Genomic DNA, 19,366 nt, shown 5'->3' with positions numbered 1-19,366 from the left:
ACAAGTAAGTTTGAAAAATACTTTCCCCATGTTGTCTACACTTGAGCATACTTACGCTTTTAAGTTTTGCCGCATTATCAAATTTTGTATGCAAAAGTTAAAATTTCTAACCCAATCAAACATCTAGTAAGTCATAAAGAAAGATTTACATTCAGGTTCTCAAATCCCAGATTTTTCTATCATTTGCCAGTCTTACTTGTCATATATCTGCCTCTTACAAACCCTTTTAAAATATTTTATTTATACATTTTACCATATTTTGTGTAGTAGGTACATAGAAGGAAGTCTGTGAACTTCAGACCATGTTTACCTTCATTGTTAATCATTTTACTTCCCGTTGTCATCTGCACTTCTCCCCTCTCTGGAAATTGCAGTAACTTAGAAAGACACAGAGCTTCCAAAAACTGCTCGGCATTAATTCCAAGGCTTTAACTGACTCTATGAGATCACATCATGTCCAGAGGAAAGTGCTAACCTGTCTCTTATGTAGAGTAGATATAATACGTAGTAGAATCAGGCTTGTCTTCTTGATCCATAAATGATGTAGAATATCGGGTCAAGGTTGGCCAATCATGTTAAGCATTCTTCTAAAAAGTTATTCTTACGAGTCTTTAATTCAACAGCATCTGTTATTTCTGACTCTCTCTGCAGATTAATAATCCTCTGTTTTATATGGGAGCAGATAACCAGACTTGGGCGAGAGAATTCGTTCTCCTCGGCCTGTCCGGTGACTGCGACACTCAGGTGGCCCTCTTCGCCCTGTTCTCAGTCGCTTACCTGCTGGCCCTGCTGGGGAACGTCCTCATCGTCCTTCTGATCAGACTGGACGGCCGACTCCACACTCCCATGTATTTCTTCCTCAGCAACCTCTCCCTCGTGGATGTCTCCTATGCCACGAGCATCGTTCCTCAGATGCTGGCGCACTTCCTCGCGGAACATAAAGGGATCCCCTACGTGAGCTGTGCGGCTCAGTTATTCTTCTCCCTGGGCCTGGGGGGGACTGAGTTCGTCCTCCTGGCCGTGATGGCCTATGACCGCTATGTGGCTGTGTGCGACCCCCTGAGATACCCGGTCATCATGCACGGAGGGCTCTGTGCTAGGCTGGCCGTCACATCCTGGCTCAGTGGCTCTGTCAACTCGCTCGTGCAGACCACCATCACCTTTCAGTTGCCCATGTGCACGAACAAGTATATTGATCACATATCCTGTGAACTCTTAGCTGTGGTCAGGCTGGCCTGTGTGGACACCTCCTCCAATGAGGTGGCCATCATGGTTTCTAGTATTATGTTGCTGATGACACCTTTCTGCCTGGTTCTCTTGTCCTACATAAGGATCGTCTCCACCATCCTAAAGATCCAGTCCACAGAGGGGAGAAAGAAAGCCTTCCACACCTGCGCCTCTCACCTCACAGTGGTTGTCTTGTGCTATGGCATGACCATTTTCACTTACATCCAGCCCAATTCCGGCCCTTCTGTGCTTCAGGAGAAGCTGATCTCTGTCTTCTATGCCATTTTGATGCCTGTACTGAACCCCATGATTTACAGTCTAAGGAATAAGGAGGTGAAGGGGGCCTGGCAGAAGCTTCTAGGACAATTATCTGGATTAACGTCAAAAGTGGTGACTTGATAAATCATGAGCATCACTTAGACAAAAGAGCTTTGCCTGTGTGTTCTCCCACTTAACTCTGATATGAAGCTTCAACTTCATTGCCCTGGCAACCAGGAATTGGTGATGCTGGGTAGAGACTAATTAGTTGGGTTAGAGTGTGGGACATGGGCATATCTCTATGTCATGGCAGCATGTTTAGAGAAATAAAGCACTACTGTGATAGAACTGCTCAGTTTCCATTCATATGACCCTAGAATAATGAAAAAAAATACCATGTTTTGCTTTATTATTTTGTTTGTAATTACAGGCCTATTTATGGATCTTACTTTGGACTATTTGATCTTTTTTTTTTTTTAATTTAGAAATATGTGCTTTGACTTTGCATAACTCTTTTTTAAAAACCAGGTGACCCACTCAAATGACTAAAATTAAGAATACAGGTAGTGCTGAGTTCTGGTACATATATGGAGCAGCATGAACTCATTGCTGTTAAGAGTATAAAGTGGCAATTTCTGTTAAGGGTATCAAGTGGCAATTCTTTATAAAATTAACCATATGATTACCACATGACCCAGCAATTTTCCTCTTAGGAATCTTCCCAAGAGAAATGAAAATTGTCTACAAAATGACTTGTGTATAAATGTTCATAGTATTTTTGCTCATAATATCACTGGTCCTTATTAATCCAAAAATTTTTTACAGCTTTATTGTGTTTTCATTGGGAAAAAGGCATTTTTACCTTTTAGACTCACTAAAACTAATGTGTGGGATATATATCCATCTCCAGTAATTATATGAATTACTATTCTGAGGAGAGTGCTGATTAAAAATGTTTTTGAGCTTGACCTTTGAGATACGGAGATAAAACTCAACCTTTGGGTCCCAGAGGTGACTCAGAAGAACAGTCAAGTAAAGGTCTTGTTTTACCTGGATAGAATATGACTAAAGGTGATTATACAGATGGCTAGGATTGGCCCAGGAACAGCTACATTTCAAACTCTTTCTGATAGTAATATGAACTGAGAGTAATTTAACCTCACAGTTTATGAAGAATTTGACAGGGTACCATTTAAATGTTAAAACTCTCCAACCTCTGAAAAATATATTAGCTCTTTTCCTAGACTTTAGACACAAAATAGGCACTTCAAATTTGAAACAATGTATAAAATTTCTAAGATGTATTTAATCTAATTAAGAAAGATTTCTCATCAAATACTGATGTAAAATAAGACAGACTTAATTCTTTGAACCAAGATGGTTGAGTCAGCTGTGCAGATGTCAGCTACCAGTCTCCATAAAAACACCTTCTTCTGTCCTTCCTCCTCCACACAACAGGGCCCTAGATCATCTTTGTAAATCTGCTGAGCTGAATTAGTTTAGAGTAGACCTCACCTCTGAGAGAAAGCCTAATTAAAGAGGGGAAAGTAGTAATTGTAGAAGAAATAGAGGGAAAGGGGGAGAAAGAATATGATGGCAGCTCATCTTCACACTCCCTTGAAGACTTCTCAAAGTTCTTTCCTCCATTGTCTCTTCTTTGAGTCAGCTGATGTGCAGTTCTGCTACTTGTGAACACACAATCTCAGTGTTCAAACAGAGTTGGTATTTAATTGTACCTTAAAAAGAGAAAGAGTCCAAGTGGAGACCAGAATAGTAAGGGAAAGTTACCCAGATGACAACCATCCAAATCAAGGTGCAGACAGCCTGGGAAAGGTGCAGAGCTGGGAGAGCATGGAAGTTCAGAAATGTCCCCAAACCTCACTTGCAGCGCAGAGAAGATAGATGGAGGCAGTAGTGAGGGTGAAGCAGGCAGGTAGGAAGTGTCAGGGTACAGAGAGCATTGATGCAAAATTATCTTTCAACTTCATCTGAGACCAGTGGGGAGCTAGCAGAAGAAAATTAGTGAAAAATACAAGTATACACATGTCAATTATACACACGATGCTTTAAGAAGGAGAATTTCTATGCCTGGTTGTCTCTTCTGCAGTCTTCATCTCACGACTCCTTTGCCTTCACCAGCCTCCACTTTGCTTGTCACCCCTTCTCCCAGCTTCAAGGTCAGCAGCACAGTAAACCCCTCTCTGAGTCTGATCCTCTGCCTCCATTTTCTTTTTTTCCCCCCCATATGCCTTAAGCACAGTTTGTGTGCTGTGCTTAGTCGCTTAGTCGTGTCCAGCTCTTTGCAACCGCAAGGGCTATAGCCTGCCAGGCTCCTCCATCCATGGGGATTCTTCAGGCAAGAATACTGAACTGGGTTGCCATGTCCTCTTCCAGGGGATTTTCCCAACCCAGGGCTCGAACACACACAGTTTACCATATTTTTATTGGTATGTATTTTAGAAACTTTATTTTTTAATTATTTATTTTCAATTGGAGGATAATTGCTTTACAATACTGTGTTGGTTTCTGCCACGCATCAGCATGAATCAACCACAGGTATACGTATGTCCCTTCCCCCATGGACGCCCCCCCACCCTATCCCACCCCTCTAGGTTCTGCCTCCATTTCATATCTCTTTCTACTGTCTTTGTTCCCATCACTGTGCTCTCTTAAAGATCCATCTTACTGCATGGGACCCCTAAGATTGTCCAGACTAGCCTCCATGTTAAGATCCTTATTTTAAAACATGTGCAAGTAACTTTTAACATAAAAGGCAGCATATTCACACATTCTGAGAATCAGGGCAAAGACATGTTCAGGAGGTCGGGCATTACTTAGCTTATCACATAACCTATTCAGGTTGGACACTTAGTTTTTCCCCATGACCCCAGTAATCTTCAATAGCTCTCTTACTTTCTGATGTGATACAATATACAATCCTGTCTTTTAGATTTCCTGCTTTATAATGGGAATTATTTCTTCAAGAAGCCATTATCATTTCTTGAAATCTAGGTCTGCTGGAAAATATTCATTCAGGTTTGTTTATTTGAAAATGTCTTTGTTTCTCCTTCATTCTCAAAAAATATTTTCTCTACACAAAGAATTCTTTGACCACAGCCTCCCCTACTCACCACCACTACCTCAGACTTTAACTTTATCCCTCCTTGTCTTCTGTTTTGCATAGTTTCTGAGAAGAAGTCTACTTTCAGTTCTACTTCTGTATGTGATGTAACTTTATTTCAGGCTCCCTTCTAGATCTTCACTTTATTTTTACCTTTTAGATAGAATATCATATGTCCACATTTTGTTTTTCCTTATTTTGCTGAATTTCTTGGTTTTATGCTTTCAATTTCTTTCACTACTTTTTTGGTCACTATATCTTCAAGTATTTCTTGTATTCCTTCTATCTCTGCTTTTCTGTTGAGATTTTCCAATTCACATATGTTAGCTTGTTTGGTATTGTCCTGGAAGAGCTTTTTCTCTTTTTATCATTATAATTTCTTCCTCTTTTTGCTTCAGTTTTGCTGATTTCTATCAGTTCATCTTTTTTCTTACTGATCATTTTTTGATTCTCTTGCGTCTACTCATAAGCAATCATTAGTTCTTTGACTATGTCCTTCACACCTAGCATTTCAACTTAATTTCTCTGTGTAGTTTTCAGTTTGATATTGAAATTTCTCAAGAATTTATGACAATGTTTATCTTTTCTTTTAGACCTTTTAATTTATTTATGAGTCTTATTTTAAACCCCTGTGTGATAATTCCTGTAATCCAAAAATATCTGATTTTCTTCTGTTAACCTTTTATTCAGTGATATTTACGTTTTTTTTGCCTTTCCCTCTGACCTTTAGTTTAGATTTACAGCTTATGTTTTTCACATAGTATAATAGACACTAACATAAATAGTATAATGCCTTGAAATGGAGACATTTCCTCAGTTTGACCAGTGTTTTGTAGATAGTATGAGAATCAACACAGTCATGGGATGAGCCGGGTTTGAGTTTTGTGTTTCTGTGGTGGTTGGTGGTTGGAGAGTTCCTCCTGCTCACTGCGGTGGCTGCGGTTGCCTTCTTTTAGACCTGCGCCAGGTGGAAGGCTTTCTCTGGTTTTTCACTTTCCTGAAAATGTTCTTGCAAGGATTTTCCTAAATCTGTGGAGAAAACACTGAGAATTGGTGGGAACTCCTCTTTTTGCCATAGCTCTCAGCCATTCTATACTCACCACATCCCACGCTTGAAGTTGAGCAACTTGTTGAATCAATTTTCACTCACTAGTTTGGGGATCTATTTTCCTCCCATACAGTGATACATGTAAGTCAGAGCTCCCATCCTATCTTTTTCTGGATGCACTTACCCTTCTTGAGATTTATGCTATTTGGCTGCCCTGCAGTCTCAGTTAACCAATGATTTCACGGGAAGTTATGATTTTGTAGTTCACTGAAACTTTTCTTGTTTTAAGATCGAACCAATGCTCTTTCTAGCTTTCTGCAACCTAAGTGGAAGCTAGAACAATCTCAACTAATTAACTTGTTTCTTTTACAGCAGTTTTAAATTCACAGCAAAGTTAGGCAGAAAGTACAAAAAATTCTCACATATGCCCTCCACCCCTCAATACACACACAACCTTCCTGGTATAACCAATTTGCATCAGCTTGGTATATTTTTATTTTACTTTATTGCTTAAAAAATTGGTGATTAAATTATCTTTAAAACTGAGGCATAATTGACATACAATATCATATTAATTTCAGTTGTACAGTGTAGTGATTCAGTGTATATATTGCAAAATGATCACCACAATAAGTGTAGTTACCATCCATCACCATAGATAGTTACTAAATTTTTTTTCTTGATTGAGTTATGGGTATCAAACTATCCTTGAATTCCTGAGATGATCATGGTACATGACTCTTTTTAATATACTCATGTATTTCTTTCTCAGCAACCTCTCTGTTGCTGATGTCTGTATACCACAATTGTTGTTCCTCAGATGCTGGTACATTTTCTTGCAGAACATCAAGTAATTCCACATAGGAGCTGTGCAGCCCAGTTATTTTCCTTGCTAGGTTTGGGTAAGTTTGGGATTTTTCCTGTGTCAGTGATGGCCTGTGATAACTATGTGGCAGTGTGTGATTCCAAGTTACTGATGAAGAAGACAGTCCCAAAGGAATATACTGTATGATTTTACTTATATATAATTCTTGAAATGCTAAAATTATAGATCGAGAGAACAGATGGTAATAACTAGAGGTTAAAAGGAGACATGCTAGTAAAGTAATGCTTAAAATTCTCCAAGCCAGGCTTAAGCAATACGTGAACCATGAACTTCAGATGTTCAAGCTGGTTTTAGAAAAGGCAGAGGAACCAGAGATCAAATTGCCAACACATGCTGGATCATCAAAAAAGCAAGAGAGCTCCAGAAAAACATCTATTTCTGCTTTATTGACTATGCCAAAGCCTTTGAATGTGTGGATCACAATAAACTGTGGAAAATGCTGAAAGAGAAGGGCATACCAGACCGCCTGACCTGCCTCTTGAGAAACCTATATGCAGGTCAGGAAGCAATAGTTAGAACTGGACATGGAACAACAGACTGGTTCCAAATAGGAAAAGGAGTACGTCAAGGCTGTATATTGTCACCCTGCTTATTTAACTTATATGCAGAGTACATCATGAGAAACTCTGGGCTGGAGGAAGCACAAGCTGGAATCAAGATTGCCGGGAGAAATATCAATAACCTCAGATATGCAGATGACACCATCCTTATGGCAGAAAGTGAAGAAGAACTAAAAAGCCTCTTGATGAAAGTGAAAGAGGAGAGTGAAAAAGTTGGCTTAAAGCTCAACATTCAGAAAACTAAGATCATGGCATCTGGTCCCATCACTTCATGGCAAATAGATGGGGAGACAGTGGAAACAGTGTCAGACTTTATTTCTGGGGACTCCAAAATCACTGCAGATGGTGATTGCAGCAATGAAATTCAAAGACGCTTACTATTGGAAGGAAAGTTATGACCATCCTAGGCAGCATATTAAAAAGCAGAGACATTCCTTTGTCAATAGAGGTCCGTCTAGTCAAGGCTATGGTTTATCCAGTAGTCATGTATGGATGTGAGAGTTGGACTATAAAGAAAGCTGAGCACCAAAGAATTGATGCTTTTGAACTGTGGTGTTGGAGAAGACTCTTGAGAGTCCCTTGGACTGCAAGGAGATCCAACCAGTCCATCCTAAAGGAAATCAGTCCTGGGTGTTCATTGGAGGGACTGATGCTGAAGTTGGAACTCCAATACTTTGGCCACCTCATGTGAAGAGTTGACTCATTTGAAAAGACCCTGATGCTGGGAAAGATTGAGGGCAGGAAGAGAAGGGGGAAGACAGAGAATGAGATGGTTGGATGGCATCACCGACTCAACGGACATGGGTTTGAGTAAACTCCGGGAGTTGGTGATGGACTGGGAGGCCTGGTGTGCTGTGGTTCATGGGGTCGCAAAGAAGCAGACATGACTGAGCAACTGAACTGAACTGAACTGAAAGCCTGGACAGAAATAGATGTGGCTCTAAGAGGACATCATGAATGATTCTTGTGGTGATGGAAATGTTCTGTATCTTGACTGTATCAATGCCAATATGTTGTGATATTGTATTACTACATTATCATATTATTCATACCACATGACTATAATTACATAATTACCTTGTTTATCATACTATCTTATGATATTGTACTGTAGCTTTGCCAGATGCTTCTATTGCGAGAAACTGGTAATTCAGTATAAGAGGTATTTCTGTATTATTTCTTATGACACATTAATCTACAATCTCTATAAATATAAACTTTAATTAAAATAAAATTTGAAGAAGTGTAGTAGTTTCATCCTTCTTTGTCAAGAATTCTGGATGACCGTATTGTTTTTCCATTTTTTTATTAATTGCTAAAACTCCCTTTGTCAATTTATTGTAGATTTAGATTTTATTTAATATAATATAATGGCTTATAGGTGATTATTTTAATTTTTGTACAATTTAAAGATTACTTTCCATTTGCAGTTGTTACAAAATATTGGCTATATTCCTCAAGTTGTACAGTATATCCTTAAGCCTATCTTACACCCAATAATTTGTACCTCCTTTTCTTCCACCCTTATATTGCCCCTCCCCATTGGTAATCACTGGGCTATTCTCTATATCCATGAGTCTACTTATTTTTTGATACATTCACTAGTTTGTTGTATTTTTTAGATTTCGCATATGAGTTACATGATGCAGTATTGTCTTTTGCTGTCTAACGACTTAGCATAATTCTCTTCAAGACCATCCATGTTGCCGAAATGGCAAATTTTTATTTTTTTATGGCTTAGTAGTACTCCATTTTGTATATATGCATATACACCACATCTTCTTTATCCATTTGTCTGTGATTGGACACTTTTTTTTCCATTTATTTTTATTAGTTGGAGGCTAATTACTTTACATCATTATAGTAGTTTTTGTCATACATTGAAATGAATTAGCCATGGATTTACATGTATTCCCCATCCCGGACCCCCCTCCCACCTCCCTCTCCACCCGATCCCTCTGGGTCTTCCCAGTGCACCAGGCCCGAGCACTTGTCTCATGCATCCAACCTGGGCTGGTGATCTGCTTCACCCTAGATAATATACTTGTTTCAATGCTGTTCTCTTGAAACATCCCACCCTCGCCTTCTCCCAGAGTCCACAAGTCTGTTCTATACATCTGAGTCTCTTTTTCTGTTTTGCATATAGGGTTATCATTACCATCTTTCTAAATTCCATATATATGTGTTAGTATACTGTAATGGTCTTTATCTTTCTGGCTTACTTCGCTCTGTATAATGGGCTCCAGTTTCATCCATCTCATTAGAACTGATTCAAATGAATTCTTTTTAATGGCTGAGTAATATTCCATGGTGTGATTGGACACTTATAGTGCTTCCGTATCTTGGATTTTTAAATCTGCCTATGTGATGGTATCACTTTTGGAGCTTAAGTAGTATCATGAGACATCTGTTCGAATGTCTATCATACTGGCCATGCTCACAGAACCAATTAGACAGCACATACATCAGGGGACTGAAGCACACCTCTCCCATTTCTAGGAGAAGGAATAAGGGCATCTGGAGTCCAAAGGGGGAGAGTTGGTATTTACACTAGATTTAGATGCAGCCCCAGTCAGTTCTTCCTAGATTGGGACACTGAAGGCTAAACTTTGTTTTAGGTTATAGGAGAACATCCTAAAACCTCAGTGAGCTGGCTTCTTTGACTTTTTAGAATGACGTAGGGCTATAATGATGGAGAAGGCAATGGCACCCCACTCCAGTACTCTTGCCTGGAAAATCCCATGGACGGAGGAGCCTGGTGGGCCGCAGTCCATGGGTTCGTGAAGAGTCGGACACGACTGAGTGACTTCACTTTCATTTTTCACTTTCATGCGTTGGAGAAGGAAATGGCAACCCACTCCAGTGTTCTTGCCTGGAGAATCCCAGGGATGGGGGAGCCTGGTGGGCTGCCTTCTATGGGGTCACATAGAGTTGGACCCGACTGAAATTACTTAGCAGCAGCAGCAGCAGCAGCAGGGCTATAATGAAGATGTTGGTGGTAGAAGGATGGAGAACAGCCTTCCACAGGGGGAGGGCAGCATGGAGGCTGGATTGGGGGCAGCAATTTCCACTCTAATGCACGGGGCCCCTAAGGGGAATCCGTTGGCCCTGTGTTGCCAGTGAAGCTGCTGCCAAAGCTCATTAGGTCTGTGCTGGAGCTGTTTTTGGAGCTCTTGTCGACTTCCTCCCAGTAGTGTCCCTCACAGTCACAATTAGTCCCGGGTGACTTACTGGAGCCCAAGGAATTTGGGTGTTATCTATTCTATATGGTCCTTCCCTCTGTTGGAAGAGAAAACTCTTCACATCAACTTAGACACAGATGGTAGCATAAATGTGTGTTTTGTCAGACACTGATTCATGTTTGAGAGTCATCAGCAGCATGTGGGAGTATGGGTTTAGAAGATATAGAAACAGAAGTGATGTGACTTGTTAGAGATTTTGGGTCAAGGATATGTAACATGACTGGTGAAATTGTTCACCCTAAGTATTGCTGCAAATATTAAAATAACTGCTTTGCTTAAGTTTTAGGCTTATGTACAATTTTTTTTCTGAAGGCTTCTCAACTCTAAGATTTAGTACTGACATAAATATGAAGTCAGGGAAGCCCAAAAGTATAAAATTTTTAGTTAGGTATTGATATAAACTAGCAGATAGTAGAAATATTATATTTCCAGAAAAGATATCTGTCAATTGCTTAAAGCCTCATGTTTCAATTTTTCTGAAGGCTTTTGTACCCAAGATATAATTTTACTTTTTAATAACAGATAAATTAAGATATAAGACAATTAATGGCTTATGCAAAGACCTTAGGAACTCAAGACAGTGAACTGGAGTTAGGATCTAGGTCTCCCAACTCATCCCAGGCTTGGTTCCTCAAGAATTGTCTGTAGAGACTGCACCGTGGAGATTTGAAGACAGCTGGAATTACCCAGCAAAAGAAAATCTTAGTGTTAGCAACAGGGACAAAGATAAGAGATATAAATAAGGTGAGGATTATCCATTGAGGCTGTAGTGAAATATATCACCAAAGGTGAATGTCAGGATTGCACATGTTTGAGAAATGGGGTCTCATAATTGGTCTGAGATTGTGTGGAGTCAGGTCATCAAATCAGGCTTGGAAGGAGATCACAGGACCTGAACAGGAATAAATTAATTGTTCTTTCAGTGTGTTAAACCCATCTTTGAGATATCAGCCACCCTGAAGACCGTGGGTTCTCTGTTTCTACAGAGTAAGATAATGCAGATATTCCTTCTCACGTATGATATGCTCGCTGTCTACATCAAGCAACTCTTCAGTCATGAGTCAGAGAAAATTTCTCTAAATGAAAGTATGGACAGTGTCTATGAAAGTGTCTGTGGAAACTTCAGCTTTATAGAGGTATGGGCTCTGAGTCATTTTGATCAACATGAAAGAAACACGTCTGCAGGTTGTGAGAGCTACCTTAATGTGTTTTTGTATTCAGGATTCTTACTTGTCCCAGCCAAGGTTGTCAAGAATGCCAGCACTGAAGATCAAATAGCTTTAAGCTTAAATAAACACAATTCTTTACTTAAGTGAATCACAACTGAGTAAAGTTGAACTTTTTAATTTGTTGTTAAGCCATGTAAAATGAGTTATACCGGGAATCTGAAAACTTAATTTTTTATTTCTATTTCTCTGTCATAGAGAGAAGGCATTTTGGTAGTATTTGCTGTCAGTATTAATAACCGGACTAATGGGACAAGGCACATGGAGATACTTTTACTTAGGGTCACCAAAGGGTATATTTTAACAACAAATAATTGGTCTTTGCTCTCCAAACCTCATAGCTGATTTTCCTTTAGTTTCTGTATCATTCCTCATCCCTTCTCCATTTGTAAGTGTCTCAGTTTTCCTTCTTGCATCATCTATTTTAAAGAGTCACAAGATCAAGTAATTCACATCTTAAAACCCCCATTTTATGCTAATTATATCTAAAAAATTCAGGATAATATCAACAGAAGAGGAATAAATTACTAATATTTGAGTTTCAAGAATTCATGATTGGGCAAGACAGAGATAATTTGTAACAGAATATTTCAATGGCACCTTCATATTATATCACTTACTGTGTTGCAATAATTTCCCTACATCCACCACAGATCATAAAGCACAGGCATGAAGAAACCCTTCCTTTATGTTGCTCATGTCAAAGATGAACCACAGGGATATGTCATTTGTCAATACTATGTCTTGAGCAGGTGGCTTGGATTATTTATTTTTTGACTAGACAAAGAAAACTCAAAACATTTTGAGAGGTGTAGTTTGTGGAGTATGAGGAAGATATGGCCTAAAGCATGTAAAATGGCTCCTTGTCATTAAAGAAGCATTGTGTGTGTATGCTAATGGCCCTAAAGGACCATTAGGTACCTGCAGAAAGATAAAGCAACTAGAGTTGGGACAAGTAGTGAAAAAAGAACACAGACCGTCTTGTTGGGAAGGAAGCATTAACAAGACCAACTCTTAACTGTGTTTATCTTCAAACCTGGCTTTTGAACAAGAGCTGTGTTCCTAGTTCCCTGTGAGGAGGGTTTTGCTCTGTTGTTTCTATTAAGAAAAGTGGAATAAATACCCACAAAACATTTTACCTGTTGACATCAACGAACAACACATATTTACGCATAGCATCAAATCCCTAGAATCTGTCTAGAGTTGGAAATACCAAGCTTTAGCTTTCTGACGTCAAGCATTTAGATATGCACACACTATCTACCAGTTATTTAATTGTGCATCCTGAGACCTACTAGGAGTCAAGCTCTATTCAGCTGAAAGTTGATCCAAGGTAACACTAATGTTGGAGACAGTGTTCATTGCAGGTACGTGAAAACCATCAGACAAGCCCATTTCCCTCCTTTATTCAGCTATAATTTTACAGATGTTATTTCTATATTCTTAGTCTGCCAGGAGTCTTAAAAGGGTTTCCATGACTGTAGAAAATAGGAATGTTTTGATATCAGTTATTTTGAATTTAAATTATTTTAAAATGAAGGAAATTGCCTATATAGATAGATGTATACATATATACACACACTGATGGGTTAAAAATAACTAGCTGACATATCCATGAAAGGTATTTAAGTGTTAACAGGTTATTTTAGTAAAATGCTTTGCCCTAAAAAGCATGCATGATAATGAATGCTAAAATTAATAAAAAATACAGCAGCTCCTAATGAATGAGTATTCAGACACTCCCTGTCCATGATGTTCTTAATTCTGTAAGCACTTATACGTCACAAGATTTGTTTGTGCGTGAAAGAGGTATAATTACATTTGTATTTTAGGACAACCAGCTAATGATGAGTGTACGGTGAAATGCAGTGAGGGAAATACGTTTGTTTCTCTCCAAGGGAGGAGCTTAGGTTACAACCAGTACCTATTCTGCTAAAGTCCTGCCACCAGTAATAGTTCAAAAAATAACTTCCTCATAAATTGCTTACATTTGACCTTAAATACACATGCTAATTATAAAATATGACCACATTCTCTATATAAAAGTTTAAGTAAGTTCATGAAAACAAGATCTAACTTCAGATCTCTCCATGAGACACTAACCTTGTTTGTACTATCCATGTGCCACTTCTGAATCTTTTTTTTTTTTTTTTTGGTAGGTTATTTATTCATTTCCTCATGTTTGGTGTAAAACATGTTTATCAGTATTGTCAACTTACCTCTCATTGTCACCTACCATCCTCTCTTGTCCTGGAAGCTAGTGTAAATAGGAAGGATATAAAATTGCACTGCATTATTGCCAGGCTATGAAGAACTCCCTCAGACCATTCTATACGTTAGAAGGCAATGGCTTGCATTACTTGTGTGGAATAGACAGAATGCATACCAGAATCAGGCCTGTCATCTTGGCCAAAAACACTCTAAAACATCTGGCTAAGGCTGGAAAGTTGAATACAGTATGCATTCTTTTAAGAAGTTATTCTTACATTTAATTCAACAGCTTCTACAATTTTTGTCTCTCTCTGCAGATTAATAACCTCACATCTTTTAATGGGAGCAGATAACCAGACTTGGGTGAGAGAATTCGTTCTCCTCGGCCTGTCCAGTGACTGGGACACTCAGGTGGCCCTCTTCGCCCTGTTCTCAGTCGCTTACCTGCTGGCCCTGCTGGGGAACGTCCTCATTGTCCTTCTGATCAGACTGGACGGCCGACTCCACACTCCCATGTATTTCTTCCTCAGCAACCTCTGCCTCGTGGATGTCTCCTACGCCACGAGCATCGTTCCTCAGATGCTGGCGCACTTCCTTGCGGAACATAAAGGGATCCCCTACGTGAGCTGTGCGGCTCAGTTATTCTTCTCCCTGGGCCTGGGGGGGACTGAGTTCGTCCTCCTGGCCGTGATGGCCTATGACCGCTATGTGGCTGTGTGCGACCCCCTGAGATACCCGGTCATCATGCATGGAGGGCTCTGTGCTAGGCTGGCCGTCACATCCTGGCTCAGTGGCTCTGTCAACTCGCTCGTGCAGACCACCATCACCTTTCAGTTGCCCATGTGCACGAACAAGTATATTGATCACATATCTTGTGAAATCCTAGCTGTGATCCGGCTGGCCTGTGTGGACACCTCCTCCAATGAGGTGGCCATCGTGGTTTCTAGTATTGTGTTGCTGATGACACCTTTCTGCCTGGTTCTCTTGTCCTACATCAGGATCATCTCCACCATCCTAAAGATCCAGTCCACAGAGGGGAGAAAGAAAGCCTTCCACACCTGCGCCTCTCACCTCACAGTGGTTGTCTTGTGCTATGGCATGACCATTTTCACTTACATCCAGCCCAATTCCGGCCCTTCTGTGCTTCAGGAGAAGCTGATCTCTGTCTTCTATGCCATTTTGATGCCTGTACTGAACCCCATGATTTACAGTCTAAGGAATAAGGAGGTGAAGGGGGCCTGGCAGAAGCTTCTAGGACAATTATCTGGATTAATGTCAAAATTGGCAACTTGAATTACGAGCATTACTCAGAGAAAAGAGCTTTGCCTGTCACTTAATTCTGATATGAAGAATTAACTGCATTGCCCTGGCAACCAGGAAGGTGATGGCAGAACATGTACTGCTGATGCTGGGTAGGAGGCTGAGTGGTTTGGTTGAGGTGTGGAATGTAAGGGTGTTTTTATGTCACAGCAGGATGTTCAGAGAAATTAAGCACTGCTGTGATAGAACTTCCCACACTTAATCTCCATTCACTTAACCCAAAATTAATGGAAAAAATAATTTGTTATTGTGAAATATCATATTTTTGTAATCATGGATCTATTAATAGATCTTACTTTGGACTACTTGTTCTTATTCATATAAATTTTGTAGAAGGTTATTATGTTTCCATTGGGAACAAAAACATTTTCACATTTTAGACTTATTGAAAATAACGCATGGCGTATGTGTCCACATCTAGAAATTCTGTAAATCGCTATTCTGAGGTAAATGTTGTTATCAAGGCTGATTAAAATGTTTTATGCAGAGCCTCTGACATGTGGACATAAAGCCTTGCCTGAGTGCTGGAGGTAACTGAGTGGAAGAATCAACTAAAGGTCTTTTCACAGAAAGGATGTGACTAAAGGCGTTTGTACACATGGCTATTACTGACCAAGGAGATGCTAAATTTTAGTCTCTCCTTGATATTACACAAACAATTTAAGAGGAATTTTAATGCATACCTAAGGGGTACCATTCATATATAAAAACTGTCCAATCTCTGAACAAAGAATCTAATTCTTTCTCTAGGATTAGATATAAAATTAGCACGTAATATTTGAACTATTGTGTAAGAAACCAAAGAGTTTATCTATGAAAGGACAGATTCCTCAAACACAGTTAATATAAAATAAGACACATTTAGTTTGGGAATCAAGATTGTTGAGTCAACTGTGCACATGTCAGCTTCCAGTCTCCATATAAACCCTTTCTCCCATCGCTCTTCCTCACACACTGCAGGGCCCTAGTTATAAATCTGCTGGGTTTGGAATAGGCTGGAGTAGACCTCGCCTCTGACAGAAAGCCTAAATAAAGTAAAGGAGGGGAAGAAGTAACTGTATAAGAGGTAAAGAAGGGGGAGGGGAGAAAGAATATGGTAGCAGCTCATCTCCACACTGCCTTGAAGACATCTCAACGTCCTTTTCCCTTGTCTCTTCTTTAAGTCAGGTGATATGCAGTTCTTCCACTTGTGGACAAATCTCAGTGCTCAAGCAGAGTTGAAGGCCCATTTAACATCGAATTTTACCTAAAGTAATTTAGGCCTATAATTTGTGTTATAGGCAAGCATCCCGAAACTTGTCAATATTAGTGGGCTACAGTTCTCTTGCTGTTATTTAAGGAATGTTAATGGAGTGTACACTGTGTGTATGACCATGAACTGTTTTTGAGACACAATAATCAACATGATGCATTTCTGGCAGTAACATGGTCCTAGAGCAAAGATGACAAATGATGAAACAAGATACAATGTAGTAAGTGTCACAGAGAAAATAAGTCTCCAGGGGTGATTTCAGGAGTCTTCTGTATGAAAGAACCAGAAAAGGTCCAAGTGGAGACCAGATAAGGGAGGAAAAGTTACTCAGAGGACAACAATCCATACAAAGATGCAGACAACCGGTGAGAATCTCAGAACTGGGAGAGCATGGAAGTTCAGAAATGTCCAAAAACCCTCGCTTGCAGCACAGGGAAGATTGAAGCCGTAGTGAGGGTGAAGCAGGCAGGTCATGAGGGGTCAGAGCATGGAGGACACTGATGCCACGTTGTCTTTCAACCTTATCTGAGAGCAATGGCAGCTAGTAGAGGTTTTTAAGTAGGAGCACGGCTTGATAAAATTTACATTTCTGAATCATCATTTTTGCAAAAGAGTCAAAGGAGAAAAAATGAGAGACCAGGAGACCATCTAGGGGCTTGCTCTAGTGACCCTATTGAGACATAAAATGAATCTATACTCAGGTTGTGGCAATGGACAAGGAGGAAAGTAAAATCATGTGATAAAAGAGATTTCAGAGGAATATTCCTGTCTTCTTTGATTAGAGTTTTCTGTGGATCTACCACCTCCTCTAACATGTCATAATCCTGTATGAATGTTTTGTAAATTGTGGAGTGAAGTACAAAATTTACCACGATGAAAACACACTATATAAAATGGTTGGGGGACTTGATGAAAGAAAAAATTAATGAAAAATACAAGTGTACACATGTCAAATATATGTATGACAGTTCAAGAAGGAGAATTTCTGAAGATGCTGGTCCTCATTCTGTGCCTGATTGATATACTTGTGAGTCTTCTCCACTCTTCATCCCATGACCCCTTGCCTTCACCAGCCTCCACTTCTTTGCTTGTCACCACTTTTCCCAGCTTCAAGGTCAGCAGCCCAGAAAACCTCTCTCTGAGTCTGATCCTCTGCCTCCATTTTTACGTCTTTTCTTCTGTCTCTGCTCCCATCACTGTGCTCTCTTAAGGATCTTTCTTACTACATGGGACCACTAAGATTATCTGGGATAGTCTCCACTTTAAGATCCTTAATTTAAAACACGTGTAAGTTTTAACATAAAAGGCAGCATATTCACACATTCTGAGAATCAGGACAAAGACATCTTCAGGGGGTTGGTCATAATTCAGCCTATCACAGAATCTATTAAGATTGGACACATGTTAAGTCATTTCCACATGACTAGTAATCTTCAATAGCTCCCACACTTTCTGATATGATGCAATATACAATCCCATTTTTTATATTTCCTGGTTTATAATGGGAATAATTTCTTCAAGAAAGTCTGAAGAATTCCATCAACATTTCTCATGACCTAGGACTGCTGGAAATGTACTCATTCATTTTGTTTGTCTTAAAGTACCTGTATTTTTTCCTTCATTCAAAATATATTTGTTCTGCATGTAGGATTCTTTGTTGACATTGTCCGCACCACCCCTTCCTGGGCCCTGAAGATGTCATCCACTTATCTTCTGCCTTGCACAGTTTCTGAGAAGAATTCCACTTTAATTTAGATCTTTGTCTTCTCTATGTGGGGTATCTTTTATCTCTGGCTACCTTCAGTGATTTCACTCTAGTTTTGGCTTGTATACAACTAAAATATCATGTGTTTATGTTTTTATTTTTTTAGTTATCCTATTTGGCTGAATTTCTTGGATTTGTGCTTTGATTTCATTCATTTTTTCCCCCAGCCATTATCTCTTCAGTATTTCTTGTACTTCTGTCTGTTTCCTGTTGGGATTTTCCAGTTTCACATATGTTAGTGTTCTCTGTTGTGTCACAGCCCTGGGAGGCTCTTAACTCTTTTTATCATTGTATATTTTTTTCTCTTTCTGCCTCAGTTTTGCTAATTTTTCTGGTTTATCTTTATTCTTACTGATTGTTTCTTGGCTTTATTGAGGCTACTCATAAGAAATCTTTGTTTCTGTGACTGTGTCCTTTCTGTTTAGCATTTCCATTTAATTCCTCCACATAGTTTTCAATTCTCTATTGAAATTACTCAAGCATTTATGAAAACATCCATCTTTTCCACTAGACCCTTTACTTCTTTATGAGAGTTACTTTAACCCCCTGTGTGGTAGTTCCTTTAATCCAAGTATATCTAATTCTGGTTTTTAATTTCTTTGTTCAGTACAGTATAATTTTCCTTGCCTTTTTCTCTGACCTTTAATTTTAATCGGTACCCAGACATTTTGTGTGTACAATGAGATAGCTAGTATTACACTTTGAAATGGGCACATCTCTACTGTTTATCCTATAGTCTTGTTTTGTGAAGACTGTGGAATCAACGTAGTCATGGGTAGAGCTGAGTTTGAGTTTTGTGTTGTTAGGGTTATTCACAGCACAACAACAAATTCAATTTTTTTCTATTATTCAGTTCAGTTCAGTCACTCAGTCATGTCCAACTCTTTGTGACCCCATGGACTGCAGCACGCCAGGCTTCCCTGTCCATCACCAACTCCTACAGCTTGCTAAAACTCATGTCCATCTAGTTGGTGATGCCATCCAGCCATCTCATCCTCTGTTGTTCCCTTCTCCTCCTGCCTTCAATCTTTCCCAGCATCAGGGTCTTTTCCAATGAGTCAGTTCTTTACATCAGGTGGCCAAAATATTGCAGCTTCAGCTTCAGCATCAGTCCTTCCAATGAATATTCAGGACTGATTTCCTTTAGGATGGACTGGTTGGATCTCCTTGCAGTCCAAGGGACTCTCAAGAATCTTCTCCAACACCACAGTTCAAAAGCATCAATTCTTCAGCACTCACCTTTCTTTATA

At 39.5% G+C, this 19,366-nt stretch overlaps 2 protein-coding genes across 2 annotated transcripts; both read left to right on the top strand.

The window, feature by feature from the left end:
• Window positions 1-552: 552 nt before the first annotated feature.
• On the top strand, window positions 553-1,801 carry LOC110122522 (olfactory receptor-like protein OLF3). Its single transcript, XM_020870046.2, has one exon. It carries the CDS (start codon window positions 673-675, stop codon window positions 1,624-1,626), a length of 954 nt encoding a protein of 317 aa, XP_020725705.2. The 5' UTR covers window positions 553-672; the 3' UTR covers window positions 1,627-1,801.
• A 12,171-nt stretch (window positions 1,802-13,972) lies between these two features.
• LOC110122523 (olfactory receptor-like protein OLF3) lies at window positions 13,973-15,236 on the top strand. Its single transcript, XM_020870047.2, has one exon. The coding sequence runs from the start codon at window positions 14,119-14,121 to the stop codon at window positions 15,070-15,072; it is 954 nt and encodes a 317-aa protein (XP_020725706.2). The 5' UTR covers window positions 13,973-14,118; the 3' UTR covers window positions 15,073-15,236.
• The last annotated feature ends 4,130 nt before the right edge of the window (window positions 15,237-19,366 follow it).

Source organism: Odocoileus virginianus, chromosome 1 (assembly GCF_023699985.2).
Source record: "Odocoileus virginianus isolate 20LAN1187 ecotype Illinois chromosome 1, Ovbor_1.2, whole genome shotgun sequence".
NCBI lineage: Eukaryota > Metazoa > Chordata > Mammalia > Artiodactyla > Cervidae > Odocoileus > Odocoileus virginianus.
This window is presented reverse-complemented; position numbering and strand designations above follow the sequence as displayed.

Coding starts and splice junctions, on each gene's coding strand:
- LOC110122522 (XM_020870046.2), top strand. CDS start 673: ATGGGAGCAGATAACCAGACTTGGGCGAGAGAATTCGTTCTCCTCGGC.
- LOC110122523 (XM_020870047.2), top strand. CDS start 14,119: ATGGGAGCAGATAACCAGACTTGGGTGAGAGAATTCGTTCTCCTCGGC.